The sequence below is a fragment of the Culicoides brevitarsis genome, chromosome 3 (genome assembly GCF_036172545.1).
Source record: "Culicoides brevitarsis isolate CSIRO-B50_1 chromosome 3, AGI_CSIRO_Cbre_v1, whole genome shotgun sequence".
NCBI lineage: Eukaryota > Metazoa > Arthropoda > Insecta > Diptera > Ceratopogonidae > Culicoides > Culicoides brevitarsis.
Window position 1 is genome coordinate 13987026 of NC_087087.1, and position 27287 is coordinate 14014312.

General features: G+C 24.7%; 2 protein-coding genes across 2 annotated transcripts in view; one reads left to right on the forward strand and one right to left on the reverse strand.

Moving 5' to 3' along the window:
• Positions 1-703: 703 nt before the first annotated feature.
• On the reverse strand, positions 704-5046 carry LOC134834303 (V-type proton ATPase 116 kDa subunit a 1-like). Its single transcript, XM_063848925.1, has 6 exons — positions 4893-5046; positions 4446-4739; positions 3362-3547; positions 1790-3311; positions 936-1116; positions 704-867 (listed from the first exon to the last, which is right to left on the reverse strand). The coding sequence occupies exons 1-6, from the start codon at positions 5007-5009 to the stop codon at positions 774-776; spliced, it is 2394 nt and encodes a 797-aa protein (XP_063704995.1). The 5' UTR covers positions 5010-5046; the 3' UTR covers positions 704-773.
• Positions 5047-9760: 4714 nt separating this feature from the next.
• The window catches only part of LOC134833058 (acetylcholinesterase), a 35056-nt gene continuing 17529 nt past the window's right edge, over positions 9761-27287 (forward strand). The window contains exons 1-4 of the mRNA XM_063847228.1: positions 9761-9921; positions 19418-20096; positions 22425-22792; positions 23824-24315. Coding sequence (XP_063703298.1) covers positions 19723-20096; positions 22425-22792; positions 23824-24315 — 1234 coding nt within the window. The 5' untranslated portion in view covers positions 9761-9921; positions 19418-19722. The remainder of the gene's footprint in view (positions 9922-19417; positions 20097-22424; positions 22793-23823; positions 24316-27287) is intronic.

A 27287-nucleotide genomic window follows, 5' to 3' on the forward strand; every position in this document is an offset into this window, starting at 1 on the left:
TTAAATTTATAAAAAAAATATTTTGAATATTTTCGACATTTTTTTGTAAAAAAAAAATTATTTAAAAATATTTTTAAATAGAAAAAAATTTTTGAAGAATTGTCTGACAAAAAAAAATTAATATTGAAGAATTTTTTATTTAAGAAAATTTTTAAAAACATATAGTAAAAAAAACTACGAAGTTTAATTTTCAAAAATAAATTCTATAATTTTCAAAAAAAAAATTTTTTCAAAAATTTTGTAAAAAAATTCAAATGAAAAAAAATAAAACAAAAAATTTACTTAAAAAATTGAATGATTCGACGAAAATATTTCAATAGTTTTTTTTGTTTTTAAAAATATTTGCATATAAATTAATATAACAATATTTCCAGAAAACAAAAAAAAAATTCTCTAATAATTTTAAATATAAAAAAAATTATTTGATTTGAATTACAGAAATTTATAAAAAATTATTAATTTATTGATTTATATTTTTTGTAAGAAAATTAATGAAAAATTGTTAAAAATATTTAATTAAAAAAAATCAATTTTGTTTAAAAAAATTTTTAAAATTTTATTTTTATTAAATTTTATTCAGAAGAAATTTTTAATATTGAATCTTGTAAAAATCTTAAAAAATCAAGAAAATATATATTTTTTAAAATTTAAAACACGATCAAGTCAATTTTTTTATCAAAAAAAAACATTTTTCTAACTTTGTCAACAACTTCAATTGATTATTTATTACAACAAACTCATATTTTTGTGACACTATTTTAAGCCATAATTTACTATTGACCTTCGTCTTCGTCTTTCAAGGTGTCGAACGAAAATGGCTCAAATGGATATCCCTTGCCATCGTAGAATTTGCTCATAAATTCAACCCTAAAAAATATTATTTTTTTTTTAATTTTTACATTTTTTGTCAAAAATTTCAGAAAAAAAATACAAACCAATGCAATCTCAAGCAATGCAAAAACGCAGAAAGACCTTCCATTGTGACTAAAATTGCTACCGTAACTGCAGCCCAGGCACCAAACAGAACGAAGATCATCACACCTTGGGGTCCTAAGACAGGAAATCCGGATTTTAGGGCGATTTGGAAGAGTTGTCCCCATGCAACGTCAGATAATTCTGAAATTTTGATTAAAAATTAAAATTAAAAAAAAAATAAATAAAGAAAATAATTATGAAAATTAATAAATTACAATTAATATAAATAAAAAAAAATTAAATTTACAAAAAAAAAATAATAATTTTTAAAAATAATAAAAAAATATTTAAAATTATAAAAAAAAAATTAAAAAAATAAATTAATTCAAAAAAAAAAAAAATTTAAAAAAAAATAAATAAATAAAATAAATTTAATTAAAATAAATAAAAAAATTAAATATTAATTTTAAAAAAAATAAAAAAAATTTTAAAAAATAAAAATTAAATAATATTTTTAATTGAAAAAAAAATTAATTAAAAATAAAAATTTAAAAATAATAAAAATAAATGAAAAAAATTTAAAACAAAAAAAAAAAATTAAAATTTAAAAAAAATTAATTAATTTAAATAATTTAAATAAAAAAAAAATTAATAAAAATTAAAAAAAATTAATAAATAAAATAAATTAAATTAATGAAAATTAAAAATTAATTTTAAAAAATTTGAAAACATAAAATAAAAATTTAAATTTAAAAATTAGAAAAAAATACATAATTTTAATAAAAAATAAAAAGAAATCAAGAAAGACTGAATTAAAAATAAAAAAAAAAATTTTTAAAAATAAAATTTAGAAAAAATAAAAAAAAATCCTTACGTGAATGTGCCAAAGACAGCGCCCACAACCTCAAATACGACGCCGTATGCGAAATACAATTCAAAATATACTCAATCGTATGAATAATTTGATAAATTGCCACTTCCGACATCGGTTCTCCCGGATGCCCATAATTGTGATCCTTGACGCCGCTCTTGTTCAAGTACCAAACGTACAGTATTTTGCCCAGTAACAACCACGGAATGCACAAAAGTCCCACAAGAACCAAAATTTGCTGAATCCCTTGCTGATTCTCGTACATCCAAGCATTCGTACACCCTTCGATCGTAGTTTTTGTCTCGCGTTGCAGAATCATGTCAATAAAATAAATCAAAATCGATGGCGCACAACTACTTCCTTTTTGCGGATCGGCCATATGAGGTCCGTACGTGGTCCATTTGAAGAAAATCATGAACACCATGTACCCGAAAAGACAGACCAGGAACAAAAATTGCGGAATAAACTCCAAAATTACGTTCATTTTGCGCTTCAGATGGAAATGATTCGGCAAACTCATGCAAACGCCGAACAACATGTGCAAAACTCCGATAATTATCGAAAGTTTCATCTTGATCGTGTTGTGAAAAATGATTTTATTCGTCGAAACTTGCCATGCGGGGTCCAATCCGAGCGGATAAGCGTCTCCCGAGTACTCAAAACGCGGATCCAGCTGAACTTCGATGCCATCTCGCACAACTTCCGTCAAACTTCGGTTCACGTAAAACTGGGATCCGAAAATATTCATCGATTTTGAGAACAAATCGTTGTAAATGAAGCCGGCATACATCCCAAAAATGCCCATGAGGAGGATAATGTACCGCCCGCCGAAGAAAATGTCGAAAATTTCGCCGGCTTTCCATTTGCTGAGACGTTCTTCGAACAAAACCATCCACAGGGCGAACAAAAAAATGATGATTCCGTGCCCGACATCACCAAACATGATCCCGAAGAGGAACGGAAAGGTAATTATTGTGTACAAAGCTGGATTTACCTCCTGATAAGACGCATGCCCATACGAATCGATCAAATTTTGGAAGCCTTGCGTGAATTTATTGGTTCGCATGAACGTCGGAGGTACTTCGGCGGATTTTATCGTTTGCAAAAATGACTTCACTTCACTATCCGAAGCACTTGACACGCGAATTAGGGCGTCTTGCACCTTCGGGATGTCATTTGTGGCAATCCAACACTCGCCAATCATGCATTTGTTCGTCAAATCCATGTTAAAGTAGTTCAGCGTGTGATAAATTGCCTTCATTTTCTTCACCATGATGCGCCAACGGATCAAATTTCGCGCAATATTGCTCATAATTACTTTGCGCTCGTCCTTTGTTTGGTTTATGACGAGCGTCAAGTCAGCAAGACGGATTTTGGCGCCGCTGTAAGCTTCGTTCCACTCTTTTTGCTCGTGCGGCACGGGATACAAAGTGGCATGATAGCCGCCGCAAATTTTTTTGACACGGGATTTGAGTTGTTCGCCTTGGAAGAAGAGGACGAAGACGATTTTGTAGATGTCGCGTTTCTAAAAAAAATAATTTTTAGAGGTGAATTTTGGGAAAAATTAGATTTTACCGTTTTTGGGTCCTTGAAAGGCTCTTCGATGTCAATTTGACGCACGAAAATGTTACCACGACCAATGCGCCAAATCATTCGTTCGAAGCTGAGGAAGCGTTCGCGGTTCATGACACCAACGACAAAGTCTAAGGGACCTTCGATGGGCTCGTCAAAGGCGTCGGTTTGGGTGTGGTTGAAAGAATCCTGAAAATAAATTTATAAAAAGGTAATTAATTTTAATTTTTAATATTTTAATTGATTTTTAAAATTAAATTAAAATTAAAAAAAAATATTTTTGGTATAAATAAAAAAAATTTAAATAATTTTTTAATTAATTTAATTTAATTTTTTATTTTTAATAATTTCAGAATTTATTTTTATTTTATTCAATCGGAAAATTGAAAAAAAAAATTAAAAAATTATTAATAAAAAAATATTAAACTTATTTTAAATTTTTTATTACATTAAATTAATTTAAATTTAGTTCTTTAAATTTATTAATTTAATAAATTTTAACTAAATTTCAATTAAATACATTTTCAACAAAATTCTTAAATAAATTTAAATTTTTTTTCTATTTAAATTGTTTTTTAAATTAAATAATAAACTTTAATTAATTAAATTAATATTAAATAAATAAAATTAATTTATTAATTAATGAATTTAAATTTAATTATTTATTCATTAAATATTTTTTATTTATTTTCATTATTAATTTAATTTTTTGAAATTCATAACTTTCAATTTAATTAATTTATTTAAAATTTAATAAATTAAGTAATTTTGTTGAATCCAAATTAATTAAATATTTTTTAGTATTTTTTTTTTTAAATAAAATATTTTTTTTTTAAAATTTAAAATAAAATAAAATAAAAATAAATATGTAAATAAAATAAAATAAAAAAAAAATTATTAAATTAAAAAAAAATATTAAATTAATTAAAATTAATTAAGTTTTTTTTTAAATTTAAAATATTTTTTTTTAAATTTAAAATATTTTTTTTAAAAAAATAAATTAAATTAAAATTTAAAAAAAAAATATTTAATTTAATAATTTATTTTTAATTTTTTTTTTTTCATTTTTTTTTAGAATAAAATTTACCTTCGATTTCTCCAACGCATGAATAAATTCCGTATACTCAAGAAAACTCTGCTCCATTTGCGACGCATTCGCAGAAAGTTCCTTAATTTCCTCTTCATCCCGTTCAATTTGTGCTTCAAGATCGATCATTTCGCGCGGCATCGGAGCACGTGGATTATCATCAGTAACAGCTGGGATCGCAATTTCATCCTTTTCGAGCTCAGCTTGGATGAAATTGAGCTGCCTTTCCATTTCATCACATCTACGAACTTCCGTAATAAATCTCCTCTGCAAAGCACTCGACTCGGAATTCAACTAAAAAAAAAAAATATTAAAAAAAAAATTAATCACGTGCTTCGAAATTCTTCAGTTGATTGACGTTCATTTATTGCTCGCGATAAGATTATTTTTGGAATAATTTTTTTTTCGTACTGAAATATTTTGACAAATGGAAAACTTTTTTCTTACATCTCGAAATTGAACGACTCCAAGCTCTCCTAACTCAGAAAGTGACAAAAATGCAGCCTCTGGTTGGATGTACAACTGGCACAAGGACATTGGCTCGCTCCGAAAAATTGAGCCCATTTTTAGTTTTTTTTCCGTTTTTTCTTCGACTTTATAGTTTAACTGCTCAAAAACGACTGACGATCGATCGAAAAGTATTCAGGGCCTTTTGCGCGTATCAATCAGTTGTTTTTAATCGGCAGCAATATCTTTTGTTTTCGTCTTCAGTTATCATTATCAGTGATATAATTATCCACAAGTGCCGAACAGTAGTTGTACTCGAGTGCAATCAGTGATTAGACCTCATGTGATTAGGATTTTTTTTTCTTTTTGTCTGTAAATTTAATGATTGTTACACGATTTGAAGATACGAAAATTATCAGTCAACTTTTTTTTTTAGTAATTATTATTTCAAGAGGAACTAAAAATAAAAACATGAGCAAATTAATTATTAATTTAAAAAAATAAAAAAATAATTCAAATTATAAAATTAATTTAAAAAATAATAATTAATTAATTTAATTATTTATTAAATTTATTTACTTCTAATTAAATTTTTAAAAATAAAGTTAAAAATTTTTAATTTTTGTTCAAGTTCAAGTATAAAATCCTAATTCAAAAGTGTGAAATGTTTTGAATATTTTCACCTAACTTAAATTGGGTATAATATTTTACATAAACTGAAAAAAAATAACATTTGTTCAAATATTTGACACTTTTGTCTAACCAGAAGTGCGAAATGTAAAAAAAATATTTGAACGAGTTTTCTAATCGAACGAACGAAATTACAAAAATTTTAATTAATGAATATCAAGAAAAAAAAACTCGGTGTCTGTAATTTATTCTTCAAAAAAAAAAAAAAAAAATTAAGATATTTCCCTTAAATTTATTTTTTTAAAAACTACTTCAATAAAAATAAAAAAAATCAAATTAAAAAATATTAGAGTAATTAATAATTAATTTAAATTAAATAAAAATTATATTAAAACTTTAAACATTAAAAAAATAAATAAATAATATTTAATTAATGTGATTTTGAAAAATAAAAAAAAATTATTATTAATGTTTCATAAAAAATAAGTTAATTTATTCAATATTTTAACTAAAAAGTAAATTAATTAATACATTTAATTATTTTAATTTTTGTAATGAATAATAATTAATTGAAATTCAAAAATGTTAAATAATAATTAATAAATAATAATTTCAATAATAATAAAACGAAATAAAAAAGAACTAAGATTTAATTTTTAAATTCATAAATAAATTTATTTTAATTAAATATAAAATTAAAATTTAAAAAAAAATAATTTAATAATTAAAAAAATAATAATAATAAATATCGGATTATTTTATTATTTATTTTTTTTTTTAATAAATTAAATTAAGTAATATTTATTGAATTAATATTTCTTAATAAATTATTTAATTTAATAACTATTTTTTTTTAAATAGTAATTTATAATTTTAATTAAAATTAGTTAATTTATTATTTTTATTTTAAGTACTATTATTTTTTTATTTAATTTATTTTTTATCAACGATAAAAAATGTAATGTTACTGAAAAAAACTTTTCGCTTTGAACTCATACGAAAAAACAAAAAAAAATATTAGGCGAAAATCTAACGACTGAGTCGAATAAAAGTGAAAAATGAATTCGCCTTGAAAATTTTTATCACTTTAAATCGTCTCAATCGAAATCATTTGAAATCATTTTCCGTTGAACTTTTGAATAAATTCAATTTCCGCAACTCATGAAATTAAATATTTAAAATTTCTCGAGAAAAATCTTCCTTCACACGAAAAGGTCAAAGTTTAAACCGCATAAATTATTAAATAATTAATTAATTTGTAATGATTGCCAATGTTGACTCAATGTCACCCCAATGTCACCTAATTAATTATTTGGCGTTAATGATCAATTAATTAACCTCAAAAAAATTTTTCATTAAACTACAGATTTTTTTTTGCCTTGATTTTTTTTCAGATTGAAGAAAATATAAAAATCTCATGAAAATTTAAATGCCAAAAAAAAAGAGGGCTTTAACGATCCATTTGTCGCTGACACTCAAATAAACAGCTCGCCTTTAATGTCATGCGAAACATCCTTCTCACGACTTATTTTTTTTTTATATTCGCATGTATGACTCCAGGGAGACATCTTATATTGGATAAAAATTAAATGTTGCACATTGTTCGCTGGCATGTAATCGCATCGTGGTCCATCCCATGGGTAAGTATCTTCTTATTCTTTTTTACGAGAAAATTTTTTTAGATGAAAAAAAAATGTGCGTAAATTTTTAACTAATGTCTGTTGTCATAAGCCTATATGAGAAACAGACAGATTTCCAGCATTTTCCCGTTTTTTTCGATATCTACTACTACTATTTATCACGAATTACAACAACAACAACAACATTACACAAAAAAAAACTAACCTATGTATTCCATTATCATATTGTGTGGTAGTAGTACGAACAACATCTGATTGTAAGTAACGTCGTCGGTCACCGTCGTCGTTGCCGCTGCTGCTGCCGCCCTTCGTGCAAAATGGCATCGGCGCGCACCATAACAAAGATCTCTCACGTATCGTATGCGGCGTACAGACAATGCGTTGTTTATCGTTGTTGTTGTACATAAAGAGTCCAATCGACCGACATAAAGCGCCCGAGCTCTTATCAAATCAATTTTATTTCATTTTGATACCTAGACATAGAGCCTTATGCTAAAATTTTTCTCAGAGAGATTTTCTCTCTTTTGGTTAGGGGATGGCAAATTTTTTATTTATGAGTTTTTCTTTTCATATTACTTTTTTTTTTCATCAAGCCACATAGTATCTTGACAAGTTCTTGAAAGTTCTTGATTGTCTTTAAGTCTTCTAACTTACCAATTCTTCAACCATCTTTAAGTGGCATCCTGAGTTTGACTTTCTTCCATCGAGGCTCTCTATCTATTTGAGCGACATCCCTTCAGCTCTAAGGAATCAGACGGGCCCTAGATGAGGTCAAATAGACCCCTTAAGTGAATTTTATGGTATCTGAAGGAATCAACTTGATCTGCTTTGAAGTTAGTCATCCGCAGACCTAAAAATTTATCCTTTCAAGAAATTGATTCAAGGTCAATTTGAACCCTTAAGAAATTTATTTATTCCCTTATTGTGATATCAATCTGACTTCTTAAGGGATCAAATTGACCTTGAATTGACCTCTAACTATAGATATCAGTTTTTCGGGTCTGCGGATGGTAAACTTGAAAGCTTGAAAGCAGATTAAGTTGATCCCTTAAGATATTGTAAAGTTCACATAAAAGGTCTTTTTGACCTCATCATAGTTCTTTTAGATTCCTTAAGAGGTTAAACCGGTCAGTATTTTGTCTTTCGAGTAGGTAGAGAGCTTCGATGGAAGAAAATCAAATTCAGGATGCCATGATGGTTGAAGAATTGGTAAGTTAGAAGACTCAAAGACAATCAATAACTTCATTTACATCATATAAAGCTGAACTTTTAGCTCTTTCAACAACTTGTCAAGAAACTATGGTTGTACAAATCAACAAGTCGAGCTTACACGTTTGAAATTGAGGATCTTCATGATGCGAATGAAAAGGTAAGTCTTTGAAAAGAATACTTCCAATTTACTTGAAAACCAACATCGAAAAAGTGAGCAATGCATAACCGTACAATTTAGGAAATAGCGCAACCTTTAGACCAAAACAAGACAAATCATACAACGAACAAGGATCAGTGTGGTACAAAGGTGTCAAAATATTCAATGAAATGTCAAGACTGTACGAAACTAACTGTGATAATATAAATGAATTCAAGAAAAAAGCCCTGAAACACGAAACTTGATTAGTATGTCTGACCAAATCATCGAAAGATCATCAACAGAAAGAAATCTAAGGTTTACCTTAGATTGCTGATAGTCTCATGTTGAACTTGGGCTCTTCAGAGGTTACATCACCCGATTTCAGAATTTTATCGAAGAATAAATGGCATGAGATTTTTTGATGGTTTTGTGTTAGTTAAGCCCAAAATAATTCAAAAAACCTAAATTTAAAATTCTAGAACGAACTTCAGTGTTTCCATGCATTTTTAGTGAGATTGGGTATGTCAAAGAGGTACTTGAATATACCCAAATGCACTAAAAATTCTAAAATCCGTTTGGTTCGTTCTAGAACTTTAAATTTAGTGTTTTTGGACTACTTTAGGCCTAACTAACACAAAACCATCAAAAAATGCTATTTATTTTTCGATGAAATGCTGAAATCGGGTGATGTGAAGCTTCAGCTGATATTCATGGGATAATGAACATACCAGCTGCCTTTTGAATTATTTATCGAGTAAAATCAGCTGAATATCTCTCTCATATATTAACGTCGTTCCTACGAATCTAAAAAAAAAATTTGATGCAACTTGAAATATCGAAATACAGAACTGAAAAAGAATCGAAATTATTCGGCTTCCGAATTCATAAAGTACCAAAATTCGCCTAACCCTAAGAGCATGTATAACAACATAAAATGATATAAAAAAAAAGCATAGAATCGCATATGTACATAAACTGTAAATACCTCTGAACGTGTGTAGACTTCGTCGTTGATGTCGGCGGCGCATATTCCGTCGTAGCTGTAGCGCTGTGTAGTACATTGTGTACAACTGAAAATTTTACCTCGATAAAAGAGTGGAAAATAAATTCAGTTTTATTTGAGCAATGGTACGGTTAACAAGTTAAAAAACTACGCGCGTTCATATTTGATTATATTTGATCCTCTGTGTATTTTGTATATTGTACAAACAAAAAAAAAACATAAAAATAATTAAAATAAATTTAAAAACTATCATAATTATTATACAAGAACTGTTATACCTTTAAGGAAATCCAAACATATCAAACAAAGTTTTCACAGTAAATTTAAACAAGAAAAAATACTCAAACAACAGTCTGGTGCTAAATACAAGAAAAAAAAAGTGTACTTGCAAGCAAGAAAGAATTTGTGAGTAAAATCAGGTCCCCTAAATTGATAGAATATGAAAAAAAATGCTTACCTTTCACATTTTCATCTCTTTTTCTCTCACTTTCTGCTGCTGCCTGACACTATGACGACCCATTAATGACGCATCGTGATCAATTTTACGTGATTTTCGTCTCTCCTTGTCTTGTCTTAGTTGTCTTTTTACCTTTATTTGTGTTTTTCTATTGTTCCGAAGGCAGGCAGAGAGACGTCGTCGACGACGACGGGAGAAAAAGAAAAGAAAATGTAGAAAAAAAAATGGTGATTTTGTATAAGGTCAAAAGAGTGTTCATCATATGTTATAGAAAAGTACCTAGCTAGAGTTATTTAGTAAAAGTGGTAAAAGTATGCGGTCCGTGTATACCTCTTCGTGTGTAGTGTAAACGTAAAAAAGGACAAGAAACAGTATATAAGGTGAAAAATATAACGAAGCACTTCAATTAGTGATTTTGTGGCATTCATTTTGTGTTTCTTTTGAATTTTTTGGTTGGATATTTTTTTTTGTGTGTGGCATGAAAGGAAATATTTTTCCTTGTTGTCTTGCCAGGAAAGAAAAACGTAAGAAGTGGATTGAGACATGTGTTACCTTGTCATGTAGTAAGGTCATGTCCAGACAATTTTTTTTCTTCGATGATTTGAAAGTATTATTGATGGATTTTGTCTGATCCATTTTTGATCAAAGGATTTCGATGGAGAATGATTATAAATTCATGAAAAGTAATAGAAAACTTCAAAGAATTCCGGGTACTTTTTGAAGTTTTCATTAAAAAAAAAGTTTGACATTACTATCAAAATTTTATTTGTAGTAAAAAAAAAATCTTCGAAAATTGATTTATTTATATTAATAATTTAATTAAAAAAATTTGTAAATTGAATAATTTTATAAATAAAATTATTAAAATTAAAAAAAAAAATAAATTAAAAATAAAATAAAATAAAAACAATTTAAATTTGGTAATAAATCAAAAATTTAAATAAAAAACATTTAATAAAAAAAAATATTTTTTAATTTTTTTAAAAATTAATTAAATTATAAAAAAAAATAAAATTGATTAACAAATTTTTAAAATTATCAAAAAATAAAGAAAAAAATATTTAATTTGTCTTAATTGAGATTAATTAAAAATTAAAATAAAATAAAAATAAATTAAAAATTTAAATTAAATAAAAAAAAAACAATTTTTCAAAATTAAAATAAATTATTGATGAGGTAAAAAAATAAAGTTAATAAAAATATTTTTTTTTATTTCTCTAAAAAAAGAAGTAAAAACTAAAAAAATATTTTATTTTCTTTTAATTGATAAAAATCAAAAACTTTAATTATATTACAAAAAAATAAAATAATTGTTCAATATTTTTTTTTTATTAAATTTTCGTTTTTTTAAATTTTTTTATTTAAAATTTTTAAATAATTATTCATTATTTTTTAATTCAATTTTTTTTCAATTTTTCAATTAATTAATATTAAATGAATTAATATTTAATTAATTTTTTTTTACTTAAATGATTATTTTTTTTATTTTTATTGAAATTGATCAATTAATTATTGATTGAAAATTGCATAAAAATTTTTATAAAAATTAAATTCTTATAAAAATCTTGTTGAAGAAAAATCTTGGAAAAAGATTCAATTTCCTTTTTTCCATTTCTAATTTTTTCTCACTAACTGTCAATAAAACCCTCAAAAAAATCCCATAAATGTCAAAAATTACCAAAACTGCTGATTTTACTGAATTTCTCTTGAGCTATGAGCAAAATTGCCTACCTTTTATGTTTACTTAACATCAGCTAATTCCCGGTAAAAAGGTGTCATCTACAAGTTTTCCCTGGAAAAAGTTTCCCATTTTTTTTTGCTTCTTGCAAAAACATTCATTTACGTTACGAAGAAATAATTTCCAACATGCTTTGGATTTTTTTTTCTCACATCTTACTACAACTTCTACTACGATTGCAGGCACTTTATTAAAACGACGACGACGATGATAATGATGATGATAGCCAGCAAGGCGCAAAGAAAATTTCAAGGATACAATTTTTATTGCCATGTCGTCGTCGTCGTTGTCGTTGTCGTTGCCGTGGTTGTCTATGAACGTTGAAGTAAAGTGCATGTAATTCCATGGAACTGCTTGAAAAAATGTACGACGAGCGAAGAAAAAGAGTCGTCGTGCAAAAAAAAAAAGAAAAGAAATGATAACAACTATATAATATACTTTTTTTTTCTTTCGTAAAAGTCGAGCTCTCGTCTTCTTTCGCTGTGTGTATTTATTTATTCATTTGGAATGATGAAGAAAAAAAAAACAGCAAGATGCAAACATCACATGCGCTTACTTTACTACAAAATACGACGAATTGTTGTTGTTTCTCGCACACAAACGGGGCTCTGTGTAAACAAAAATTTAGTAAAAAAGACAAATATGAGACTTGAAAGTGACATGTCGGAAAGTATTTGGAGGGTACTTGATCGTATTTTTATTCAATTTTGAGATTTTTTATAAATTTTTTTTTAAAATTTTATTTTTAATTTTTTTTTTAAATTATTTTTGATTTTTTTAAAAATTATTTTTAAATTAAATTTTTTTTTTAATTTCTTTTAAAAATATTTAAAATAGTTTCTAATTTAATTTGTTTTTTTTTTTTTAATTTAATTTAATTCAATTAACCAAATTTCATTTTTTTTTAAATAATTTAAATTTTTTTTTAATTTTTTTAATATTTAGAACATTTTTTCAAATTTTCTTGAATTTTCCTGATGATTTTTTGATAATCTTTCAAGTAAAATGGCAAATATTCTTCTAAATTCTTTCTGAATTTTCAAATTTTTACAAAAGGTTTTCAATATTTGTCAATTTTATTAATTTTTAGATTTTCTTAAAAATTGTATTAATTTTTTTAAAGAATTTATGAAGAATTTTTCAAATTTTGATGATTTTTTGAGATTTTTTTTGAATATTTTTAAATTTTTCTACTTTTGGCTAAATTTTTGGATGAATTTTAAAAATTTCTTTTTTTTATTTTTTTTTTTCAAATTTTCCTTCATATTTAAAGGATTATTTTCTAAATTTTTCTTCGAAAATCTTTCTGAGTTTTCCGAATATTTCAGATTTTCCAAAAGTTTCTTTTTAACTTTTTTTTTAATTTATTTTTTTTTTTAAATAAAATGAATCAAAAAATTGACAAACTTTTGATAAATTTTCTGAATTTTTAAAGAATTTTTCAAGTTTTTATAAATTTTTGAAAGTTTTAAAAATTTTGCAAAATTTTCATGAATTTTCCAAATTTTCTTGAAATTCCAATTTTATTTATTTTTTTTTTTAATTAATTCATAAAAAAAATTTTTTGAACTTTTCTTTCAAAAAAAAAAAAAATTTAAATAAAAAAATTAAAAAAAAAATAATAATGAAAAATACAAAATTTTTCTGACATTTTGTTAAATTTCAATTTTCAAATTTCATCAATTTTTTAAAGAACAAAATCGCATAAAAAACGCAATTTCACAAATTTTTCCCCGAAATGCAGTACAACGTAAAAATGGAGCTATGTCTATTTAACTTACACTTCACTTCTCGGATTCAGATCATTTCACTTGCAATTCCTTTGTAGCGACATAAAATATTCATTCGCGCAGTAATATGGAGCACGTGCAACAAAGAACCAGGCGTCTCCACGTCAATTTAAGTGATACAATGGCCTTTAATAGTCCCTTAGTTTCCGAGTATTCCTAATGTTTATATTTCATCTGCGGACATTTTGTCCTTTTTCAATCATTATTTATGTTTTCTAGACATGCCCATGAGAGAAAGAGACGCAATCGAGTAACCTTTTTCTCTTCTCTCCATTTTTATTATTATTTTTTTTTTTTGCTTCTAAACAAAATAATAAGGCAAGTTTCACGAAAAGCAAACCTTAACAGCATTAAACGTTTTTTTTTCTGTGTCTATAAAAAAACAACAACTTAGTCGTCAGAGAAGATGCCAGGCAACGGAATATTTTTTTTTTTTCGAAACATGATTTACTTTGTGTTTGCTAGCAAATAAATACACGAGCGAGCACAATCAAGTATTGCGGAGCGAATTAACGAAAAAAAAACACGCAAAAAAAATGGAAAATAATAATAATGGCTTTGTTATTTATCTCCAGAGACGTTTGACGCGTGGCTGAAATTATTTTTAACCCCAAAACGCCCACGTTTCTGCAAATTGTTTGTATTTCTCGGCCTCATTGACGAAGGTAATGCCGGTCGTCGTCTCTGTGGTCGGCAAAAAAAAAAAAATAACAACAACAACAAAATGTATCGTGTTACCGGTCCGACAAAATATGAATTTCGAGTTTATATGGCGAATTCTTAATGACATTCTTTTTAGTTATTTTTTTAATAAAAATTATCGAATTGCCTCGGATTGCATTAAAAAATATTTAAAAAAAAATTTGTTAATTAAAAAAAATATTTTTAATGGAATTTTTGAAAATTATTTGATAATTTTTTTTTTATTTTTAATTTTCAATTTAAATTTTTTAACTTTTTTTATTTACATTTTTGACAAAAATTCTTTAACTTTTAATTATATAAAAATTTCAAATTATTTCACAAAAATTTTTAAAATATTTAAATTAAATTATTTTTTCTAAAATTATTTATTTAATTAAATTTAAAACATTTTATTTTAGTGAAATTTATGAAAAAATCTTATATCTGTTTTAATTAAAAAAAAATTAAAATTATAAAAATTTCTTTTATTTTTTCCAAATTATTTTTTAAAAAGATAATTTTTAGAAATAATTAATTTATTTAATTTAATATTTATGAAATTATTTTAATTTTTTTTTTTAAATTTAATGGAAGAAGAAAATTTTTAAAAAATATTTATTTTTTAAAAATTTAATTAATAGCTTAACTATTAAACTACTTAAATATTAACATTTTATTAAATATTTCTCTTTAAAAATTTAATTAAAAAAATAAAAATATAATTAAAAAAAAAGGAAGTGATATTTTAAGAGTTTTAATTTTTAAAAATAAAACAGATTTTTGTTTAAATTTCGTTAAAATGAAATAAATTAAAATTGATTTAAATTTAAAATAAATTTAAATAAAAAAAATAATTAAAATAAAATTTTTTACAAAATTATTTTAAATTTTTGTATAATTAAAGGTAGAGAATTTTTGTCAAAAATTAGTCAAATAAAAAAAAAACAAATTAAAAATAAAATTAATTAAAATTAAATTAAAACAGATTTTTTTAAATTTTTATTAAAATAAAATAAATTTAAAAAAATTAAAATAAAATATTTTTAAAATTTTTATAAAATTATTTTAAATTTTTATATAATAAAAAGTAGAGAGTTTTTGTCAAAAATTAGTTAAAAAAATAAAAAAAAATAAATTAAAATTTATTATTAATTTAAATTTAATTTTTAATTGATTCTTATAAATTTTTAAATAATTTTTTTAGCAACTTTATGATTCATGAGTAAAAAAATTTACTAAAATTTAATTTTTTTTAAAATAAATTCTTCATTAAAATCCATTCTGAAATCTAATATTTTTTTTTTTGCTCATAAAAACCCCCGACACAAAATCAATAAAAATCATCACACTAAAGGTCAAATGTAAAAGAAAAAAAAATAAATTTACAGGAAACTCTCTTTTGACACATTTTGAAAAGTGAAACAATCAAAAACACTCAATAAAACCCGTTACTTCGTGAAAAGGCCAAAGGTCATGTTTTTCACTGCAAACCATTAAATCCCATTAAAAAGTGCCCGCGCACACAAAAAAAAAAAAAATCAGAACGAAGAAAAAAGCATCGCTAATTAACTCTTAATTATGTAACATAAAAAATTCATGGACATTTGACGCGTGTCTGAAGCGCTTCGTTTTGTACTTTTAAATTGTTATTTAATTGTTAAATAAATAAATAAAGTGTGTTTGCATGTGTCACCTCCATACCTCGCGACTTGTATGAAAAATGATATAATTATTTTTTTTTCAAAGCATGCGAACGTGATTTCTTTTGAAAAAAAGCCCGAGAGAGAGCGAGAAAAAAAACTTGCATGACACTCACAAAAGGGCAACAAAATATTGAATGAAAATAAAATCGATGATGATTGGACACAAAACTGAATTTATTATTTAAATAGTGAGCGACGACGACCCTTCTCAATGAAAAAAATTTTTTTTTTTATTTCAATGTTGCTCGGTTTGTTTTAAAGCCAGCCCATTATTTACATCAAAAAGTCCGTTTTTATTGATTTTTCCTCCGTTTTTCTCATCGTTATTATTATTATTTATTGTGTAATTGTATCACGTGCATCATGAAATCAATTTGTGGCAACAACATGATAACAAGCCAGTCGAAGAACGGCGCGCGTTAGTAACAATAAAAATAGCAAGAAGTCGGAGAAGAATGAAAATGACGGGCAATTTCTTCTTCATTATTAATGTTATCAATGAAACGAAACAAAAAAAAATAATTCGTGATACTGGAATGATAATAATTTAAATAATAAATAACGGACAGCACGGAAGAGGCGATTGATTAAAACGAAAACAACAAAAAATAACGTTGGAAAAGAAATTTTTTTGATGAAGAGTTAATAGAAATATATCGATTTTCTTTGGCTTGTTTTATTTTTTTTTAAATATTTTGTTAAATTTTAATTTAAAAATTTATTTATTCAAATTTTTTATTTGAAAATTAAATTTTATTGAATTAAATTTTAAAAAATTAATTTAAAATAAATTAATTTTAATTTAAAATTTTATAAAATTAATTTATATTTATTTTAAAATAAATAAATTTAAAATTATATTTTTTTATTTTTTTTATTTGAAAATTTAATTTTATTGAATTAAAATTTTAAAAAAATAATTAAATATTAATTTATTTTAATTTTAATTTATAATTTTATTTAATTAATTGATATTTTTTCTCATATTTTTTAATTTAATTTTATTGAATTAAAATTTAAAAAAAAATTTTATTAAATTAAAAAAATTATTAAATTAATTAATTTTTAATTTTTTTTTATTTTAATTTTTATTTTAATTAATATTTTGTCTGTATAGACTGGGGTTAGCTATTATATTTTATTTTATTTTTTTATAAACTGTTGAAATTTAAAAAAAAAATTTTTTTTAAATATTAATTTAAAAATTTATTAAATCAATTAATTTTTATTTTAAAATTTAATTTTATTTTCATTATTTTCATTATTCATTATTTTTTAATTTATTTATAATTTTAATTATTTAATTAATTATGTTTTTTTTTATTTATGTTTAAATATACATTTTTTTTTTTAATTAAAAAATTAATTTAATTAATATTTTTCAGAAAAAAAAGCATACAGAACGCGGAAAAGTATAAAAATATAAAAGGAGATAAATGTTGTCAAGCAACGTTTTTTCTCAAAATTAAGTCTCAACTCTTTATTTATTTGTTTGTTTTTTTTTTCAATTTATTTCCCCTTTTTTGCATTCATATAAATTCATTTTAAAAAAAATAAATAAAAATTAAATTTTTTATCAATTCATAAAATGAAGTAAAAGAAAATATTTAAATAATTAAAAAAATTAAATATTGTTGAAAAAAAATAATATTTAACAATTATTTAAGAAATTACTCAAAATCGATCAATAATTAGTAAAAATTAATATTTCTTCTTTAAAAAATAAAAAAAAAATCAAAATATTAATAAAAAAAATCGAAAAAAAATTTTTTTTTTAAATTTTGTAAAAATAATAAAACTTTTAATTAAAATAAATAAAAAATCCATAAAATTCACGTTAAAAGATAAACATTAAAATAATATTTTTTTTAATATTAATATTCATTAATTTTTATGGTGAGAAGTCTATTTAATATAAAATAGAAAAAATTATTTATATAAAATCAAAACTTTGTTTATTTAATATTTTTATTTATTTATTTCTATTTATGTATTTATTAAATAATATTTTATTTTCTTTTTAAATATTTTTAATTTATTTAAAAAAAATAATTTTTTATATAAAATATTTATATTAATAATTAAAAAAAAATATATATAATATTAATAAAAATAATTATTATTAACATTAATAAATTTAGTAAAAAAAATAGAATTTACAAAATAAATTATTTTTAATAATACTAGTGTTCTCCCTATACACATGTCGGCATGCATGCATGCAGCATATATGTCGACATGCATGTAGCCTAAAATTTACATGTCGACATGTAAAATATGAAAATAAAATTATTTTGATGAAAAAAAAATTTTTTTTTTTAAAGAAAAAAAAATAAAATATTTTTACTTTTTTAGTAGCTATTAAAGACCGATACAATAAAAGTCAAATGTTTTGGGTTAAATAGCTTTTAAAAACATTACGACAAATTGAATTTTTTAAGATTTTTCTTATTTTTGAACAAAAGTTTTGAGATTTTAAAAAGAGCTTGACTATATTTTTCTATCAATAATGGAAAAGTTTCAATGAAAAAAAATGGAACTATAGTTTAACGAAAATAGATATTTTTCAGATTGGTTAAGCTACATAATGGTAAAAAATTAATTAGAATTTAAATATGTCTTAATTTGAAAATCGGTATTCGACATCACGATATGATATTTTTAAAATTATTAATTTTTTTTCATCAATTTTGAAAATTATTTTATTCAATTCTTTATTTAATTATTAATTCATTTTTAATTTAGTGTGAAAAAAAAAATAATTTTTTCTTTAAAAAACTGAAATTTGGACTATTGAAATTTGTGAGTATGTTGCATGCATGCAGCATGCATGTCGACATATATGCTGCATGCATGCATGGTTTTTTTACATGCAGCATGTGCCGAACACTAAATAATACTTTCGTTAAAAATTATTTTTATTTATTTATATTATTTTAATTTAAATTTATTTTTTTTTATTTAAATTTAAAATTTCCATAATTATAATCACATTTCAATGCCAAATAAAACAATTAGAAACAAACCATTACAAAATTAATTAATTTTAGTTTAAAAAAAATAAAATTTTCATGTCATTCCTCTAATATTTTTCCATCTCTTTCATAGCAAGTCATTACCAAAACTCATAATTTTCCAACTATTCATCCTCAGTACACGCAAGGACTCAAACAACGATAAAAACAATACGAAAAAATTGATTTAATTGATTTTAATTGATTTGGTTTTTTCATGTATTAATACCGAGAAAATCCAGTAGTACAACAAATTATGCAATCCTTAACCCTGAACTGTTGAAAAGTACAAAACAACGACAGGCATTCATGATAAATAACGTTGCCGCGCGCGAACATGCAACATGGGCAGTACAAACAAATCTTGAAAATGAAAAAAAAAAACAGTTGTGATAATATTTATGCGAATAAATTAGGGAAGATTTAAGTTTTTTTATATAAATAAGAAATAAAATAAAATTTAATTATTTGTTGAAATTTCTTAAATAAATTTAATTTTTTTTCTGTATTTTCAGATAATTAACAGAAACCCGGAAAATCACAACAAATAATAAATCTTGGATCATAAAAGTTGAAAGTGATAGTGAAATTAAGCGTTTTATGTTTTTTTTTTTTATTTTTTGCTCCATTTGAGTAAACAATCGTCATTGGCGATGATGATGATGATTGCGCCATGACGAGAGTCGGTGCATGAGTTTAACGTACGTCACAGTGTGCATGCGTGTGACAACAATTTAACGGCGAAGCTCCGAGAACGACAGAACAGCAAAACAAAAAAAAAAAAATAAAAATAAACAAGCCAACATTTAAATTAAATAAAATGAAATTTAAATACTTAATGCCAGAAGTTGCCGTTGCAACGATAGACCAGCAGCAGCGGCACCATAGGAATAAAAATAAAGTGTCGTGGTCAACGTTCTCATCGTCTGTGTTTCACATTCTCGCTTTTGTCACATGCATCGCCTTTATTCCCACCACAAATGCAATCATAGATAGGTTAGTGGTACAAACGAGTAGCGGGCCCATTCGGGGATATTCCGATCATTCGCATGGCAGGGAAGTGCATGTCTTCTTGGGAGTTCCCTTTGCCAAGCCGCCCATTGATAGTTTGAGGTTTAAGAAGCCCGTTCCGGTAGAGCCGTGGCACGGAGTGCTCGATGCGACGCGAATGCCGAATACGTGTGTGCAGGAAAGGTGAGTTGGAATTAATTTTTTTTTTCGTTTTTTGTGTTGCGGGAATGGAGCGGAAGTTTAATTTAGAAGTAGACGCATTTTTTTAACTCTCGCATTGAAAAAAATGTATCAAAGTTTTGTTCTATTTTTTTGTTTAGAATGGATTGTTAAAAAATTATTTTATTTAGATTCTGTGAAAAATAATTGATTTTTTTTAAAGTAAAATTATTAAAAAATATTTTAATTTTGTTAATTAAAAAATTAAAAATTTTTACTTTATTAAATTTATATAATTTCAATTACTTAATTCTTCTCATGATTTTTTTAAATTTATTTCATGAATAATTTCATTTTATTTAATGAAGTTTTTTTAGTTATTTGTTAAATAAATTTAATGAATTAAATAAATTTTTAATTTTTTTGATATTTTAATGTTAAAAAATATTTTTTTTTTTGTTTTATACTTACTTAATTTTTTTTTCAAATTGTAATCAAACTTTTAAAAAAATATATTAAAATAATTTAATTAAATAAATATAAAATTTTGTTTTATACATTTTAATAATCACGATATAAATAATATTTTATTTAAAAATATTTATTTATTTATTTTTTTTTTGTTATTTTTGAATTTATTTAATTTTCTCTTATTATTTTAAGAAAAAAAAAAAGATTTTTTAAAACAACCAATTTTCGGTTATTTTATGCTTTGAAATTTCCAAATTTTAATAAAAATTTTATGTTTTTACTTTTGCAAAATTACTTGAAATTTTTCCTTTTTTCTAAATTTTTCCTTTTTTCTATATTTTTAACATAAAATTGTATTTTAAAAAAAATTAAATCAAAATTTTTTATGAATTTTTATTAAAGGGAAATTTTTATATTTTTATTAGGTTTTTAAACAAACAAGTGGGATTAATTTCTGCTTCCAGAAACCCTTCAAATTTATTTTCTTAAAAAAAAGAACTTGTTTCATTAATAATTATAAAAAAATTTATGTTACGTAAGCATAAAAAAAATGCAAATTGACTCAAAATTAATAAAAAATTAATTTTTCAATTAATAAATAATTTTATTAATAATTTTTAATTAATAATTTAATTTAATTTAATAATTAAAAATTTTTAAAATAAATATTTTATTTTTTTATTTAGGCCGCTCCAAATTTTTTTTGAACTTTTAGTCCCATGCCCCATTTCAAAAGTCGAAAATCCAATGGGGCAAAATTAAAAAAAAGTTTAAAATTTCATCAAAATTGATCGTTTTTTGGTCTGTTTTCATATTTTTTCAAGGAATTTCCCAAAATTTTTAATTTTTAACAATTTTTGTATTAAAAATCGTATTTTAACATGAATTTTCTTCTTTAAAATTTTTTTAAAAAAAAATATTTTTCAAAATTTTTTGACAGTTTTTTTTACGAAAATTTTTTGTTTAAATTTTTATCTTGAAATACTCTGAGATATATTTCAAAATATCAAATCTCAATGAAGATACCATAAAATCAACTAAAATATTGATTAATGGTAAAAAACTTTTAAAACTTTGTCGTTTTGTATGAAAAAATATTTCAAATTTTTTTTTTATTTTGCCCCCCCCATTTATTTTGCCATTTTGAAAAAAAGTTTTTGGGACAAAAAGTTCGAAATAAATTTGGAGCGGCCTTATTTATTTATTTATTTTTGAAAAAATTCGTTGTTCTTTGATAGAACATTTTTAAATTATTTAATAAAATATAATTAATTTTAATTTTATTTTTTTATTTAAATTTTATAAGTTTAATTTTATTTAATTTTTTTTTTTATTTTCATTCATGTTTTGAATGGAAAATTTTTCAAGCAAAACTAATCAAAATAATAAATTTAATCACTGATATTTCCTTCCAAAGAAATATTTTCTGTTTTCACGTAATAAGAGACTTGAGAGACCGAAATTCTGCGAAAAAGATAAACCATGAAGGTTTTAAATAAAAAACCATTTCAGGCCGTAAACAAATTAGCATCAACCTTTTTTTTTTTTTGCGTTTCCCAATGTTTTCAATATTAAATGGATACCAAATCTACCACCACTAGTTGCTTCAATAAAATGCTATCGAATGCCCTTCGATCTTTCGCATCACTTGCCGCAAAAAAAAAGTTGTTACCCTGAACTTTACCTTTTCAACACGTGCTGTCCACTTCACTTATTATCCTTTCACATAAACATTTATTACGACATTTATCCGGGTCATTATTACCTTAATTTTATGTCGCACAGCCTCGCACACATGTCGACGTAAAAATTAATAATGCATGGCGAAGTTTCGTCGAAGGTCAACTAATCGATGTATCTTAATTTCTCTCTGTCGCACAGATACGAATATTTTCCCGGGTTTGCCGGCGAGGAAATGTGGAATCCCAACACGAATGTCTCCGAGGATTGTCTCTATTTGAATATTTGGGCGCCCGCAAAGGCACGACTTAGGCATCAGCGTGGCACAAGTAAGGAGCAGTATCATACGCGAACGAACGACGAGGAGGAGAGTAATCACAAGTTGGCGATGCTCGTGTGGATTTATGGCGGCGGATACATGTCCGGGTCGAGCACGTTGGATATTTACAATGCGGCGGCACTTGCGGCAGTCGGAAATGTGATTGTGGCGTCGATGCAGTATCGCGTGGGCGCATTTGGCTTCATGTATCTCGCGCCCTTGTTGCCGGGCATGGAAGACGAGGCACCAGGTAATTTAATTAAATGATGAAATGTAAATAGATTTTCTTCTTTTTACTTTCGTGTTGTGCTTTTTAGCGAAATTAGTTGAATGAAATCGTGTCATTTTTATTTTATGAGCAAAGATTTTCTTGAAATTTGGCAAATTTTTGAAAATTTATACAAAAATTTGCCAAAGTTTCGAAAAAAATTTGCCAAAGTTTCGAACATTAATTCAAAAATTTGTCAAATTATCGAAAATTTCTATAAAAATTTGACAAAGTTTCGATAACTTTATTGAGAAATTTTACAAATTTTCGAAAATCTTATTCAGAAATTTGACAAACTTTCGAACATTAATTCAGAAATTTGCCAAATTTTCGAAAATGTATACTAAAATTTGTCAAAGTATTGAACATTAATCCAGAAATTTGACAAATTTTTAAAAACTTATTGAGAAAATTAACAAATTTTCGAAAACTAATTCAGAAATTTGACAAATATTTGAACATTAATTCAGAAATTTGCCAAATTTTCGAAAATTTATACGAAAATTTGTCAAAGTATTGAACATTAATTCAGAAATTTGACAAATTCTCAAAAACTTATTGAGAAATTTTCGAAAACTTATTCAGAAATTTGACAAAGTTTCGAACATTAATTCACAAATTTGTCAAATTTTCGAACAAAATTTCACAAATTTGTTAAATTTTCGAACAATTGTTTAGAAACTTGCCAAATCTTCGAAAATTTATACAAGAGTTTGTTGACAAATTATTAAAAATTAATAAAGGAGGAGGAATTCATAAAAAGTGAATGTTTGAAAATTTGTTAAATTTTTAAATGGTTATTAAGAATTTTTATAAATTTTCGAAAATTATCTTTCGCTTTGAATAAATTGCCTCTAAAAAAATCTTCGCTTTGTAAATAAATATATTAAAATATTTTTTTTTTGTTTAAAAGAAGAACGTAAATAAAAAGATGATGACGCAAATTCCCTTTTCTCCGAAATAATTAATTTTTTTTGCGTTTCCATCTTTTTTTTTCTTCATTCATCGCACAGGTAACATGGGATTATGGGATCAAGCACTTGCCATTCGTTGGTTAAAGGACAATGCCAAGGCTTTTGGCGGTGATTCGGATCTCGTTACACTTTTTGGCGAATCGGCGGGCGGAAGTGCTGTCAGTTTGCACATGTTGTCGCCCATCACGCGTGGCTTGTCAAAACGTGGCATCTTGCAATCGGGCACGCTGAATGCCCCGTGGAGTCACATGACGGCAGAGCAGGCGGTGCAAATTGGCAAGGCACTAGTTGATGATTGCGGTTGCAATTCAACGTTGCTCGCGGAACAACCAGCTGCCGTTATGCAATGCATGCAGCAAGTTGACTCGAAGACAATTTCCGTGCAACAATGGAACTCGTATTCGGGCATTTTGGGTTTTCCCAGTGCGCCAACGATCGATGGGGTTTTTATGCCAAGCGATCCGATGACGATGCTAAATGAAGCCGACCTTGACGGTATCGATATATTGGTTGGCAGTAATCGGGACGAAGGTAAGTTTTTTTTTTCGTTTTCTTCTTCTTTTTTCTTTTTATTGTTATGTAAATATTGCTACTTTTTTATGTATCGCATTTTGGGGAAAAAAAGGTGTATTTTGTAAAGGATTGATGTCCATTTTGTGAAGAAAATTTCAAAATGTTCGCTGGGACGAAAATTTTAAATGTTCATTGGGTTTTAAAACAAAATGTAAACTGGGTTCATTTTAATTTACAAACCTAATGAACATAAAAAGTTTTCGTCCCAATGAATATTTTCAAAATTTTTAGACCCAGTGTACATTCAATATTGATTTTGAACAATGAAACTGATTTAAATGAATTACAAAAAGTGATATTAATGAATCCATCTAAAAGATATGGAAGAAAAAGTGATAATTTGAAGGAACCTAACCTATAATGAGGTTTAAAAAATTCTTGAGATCGATTTTATATCAAATTTACGAAGTTTATAATAGTTTTAATTTTTGCCCAGTGCACAATTTGAGCTTTACAGCAATTACCTAATGCAAATTTTGAATTTTTAAAAGAATTTATATTCATGCCAAATGCAAATTTTGAGTTTTAAACGTTTTAAATTTTGCCCAGTGCAAATTTTGAATTTTGAAAGATTTTTTATTCTTGTCCAATGCAAAATTTTAATTTTAAAAGAGTTTGAATTTTTGCCTAATGCAAATTTTGAATTTCAAAAAGAATTTAAATTTTTGCCCAGTGCAAAATTTGAAAGAATTTATATTCATGCCAAATGCGAATTTTGAGTTTTGAATTCTTACTCAATACAAATTTGGAATTTTAAAAGAATTTTTACTCTAGCCCAGTTCACATTTTGAACTTACGAAGAATTTTTATTTTTACTCAGTTCACATTTTTAACTTTAAACTTATTCAAATTTTTGACCCAATGCACATTTCAAAATTTAAAAATGCGCCAAAATGAAAACTTTTGAACAAATTTCGAAAAAATTGTCAACTTTCTACATTATTTTCGTCTCCTTTATCGCCATTTTGCATTGTCATTTGTTTGTTTATTTTGTATAATAAAAATTTGCGCGTGAAAGCAGGCACCGCCATAATACCTCGAGTCTTATCGTCGTTATCGCTTAAATTTGTGTGTGTGCGCCTAAAGCTCCATGTTTGCCAATTCGTCTTCATTTTATTACAATATTATACGACAACGACAGAAAAAAAAGAGGAAATTTTTATCAAATATATGAGTATTGAGTGTAGTAAAAAGCGATATATGAAGATAGAATAATAATGATGATATTCGGAAAGTCTGCATTGTCATGCAAGACACATATTACAACAACAACAACAACAAAAGTCCGGAGAGAGTACGGGAGAGCGACCTAACAACACGTACCACGTCTTTTTTCCTTTTTCAGCTGAAAAAACGGACAAAAAAAGCGAAATCATCGAAAAAATCGATTTTTTTCTGAGAAAAATTTTTCCTTCACACCTCCTTCAGCTGAATTTTTGATGAAAAGATGCCGATTTTAATCAAGTGACAAACATATTTTAAAGCTAATTCACGAGAAGAGACACGCGCGCGCCAACAATCGATTTCCTTTATTACTCATTACCGTACCTACGTCTCTTCATTCGTCGTGTGTCGTTTCATTTCCTTTTTTTCTTCCGCAAATCTAATGAATTTGCGTTAAATTACGCTCCTTTTGCTCAGGAAACTTTAAGGTTAGCTAAACACGGCACGGAAAATTTGTTACCTGGTGAACCCAAAATCATCCAAAACGTCAGTCAAGGAAAAAAAACACACAGAAAAAAAACGAGAGTGTAGCAAAAGATGGAAAGAAGGTTACGTGCTACGTTTTAAAAGACGGAAGAAAATTTATCTCTTTTTTATGATAAAATATTTTTTCTTTTTTTTTTTTTGCATTTCGTTGGTATTCAAAATGAATCCGACATGGTGATGATGAACTTAAACCTAAGAAGGTTTTTTTTTGAAAAGTTTCACGTGTGATTAAATTTTTTGAGATGAAATGGACAATAAATTATTTTTTATTAAAAATTAATTGATTGGCACAAAAAAAATTTTTTAACATAAAATTAATTTAAAATTTCCTGTAATTGACTTTAAAATTAAAAAGAAAATTCAATTAAATCACTAATTTAATTTTTTAATTAATTTAAATATTTTTTTTTTAAATTTATTTAATTTAATTTTTTAAATTATATTTTAAAGAATTTCGATTTTTTAATTTTTCAATAAAAAAAATTAGTTTTCTTTTTGAAAATCTTCAAAAATCAAATTAAATTAATTAATTAAATTAAATTAATTACTTAAATGTAAATTATTTTATTTAAATTAATTTATTTATTTTTAAAAAATTTGGAAAAATTGTTAAAAAATTCTAATTTTAATAAAATTAAATAAACAATAATTATGTAAAATAAATTTAGAATAAATTATTAAATTTATTAAATTAATAAATTATCAAAAAATTTAAAAAAAATAATTTTTTTCATCATTCAAATAAAAAAAGTGTTTTTAAAGATTATTATTTATTTGTTTAAATTTATAATTACCTAAAATAAAAAACTTGCAGGATTTAACTTAAATCGTGAATCATGGGTGAAATTGAACCGTGTCAGAAGTAACCATGGAAGATGTCAATATCTTTTAAATAAATGGAGAATAACTGACAATGCAAGATGCGAGTGCGGATCAATTCAAACAATGGAACATTTAATTTTTGAATGCTTATTAACACGCTTTAACGGGACAATGCTAGACCTTCACAACCTTTCTGAAGACGCCTTAATATGGTTGGAAAACCCAATAATAAAATTTTAAATTCCATTTGAAAAATTTTAATAAATCATACGATAATAATAATAATTAAATAATTTTTTATACCTGAATTTTTTAAATTTCTTATGAATATTAATAAATATTTTGAGAATCTTTAAAAATCATATTGATAAAAAAATAATATTATAATCAAATCAAAA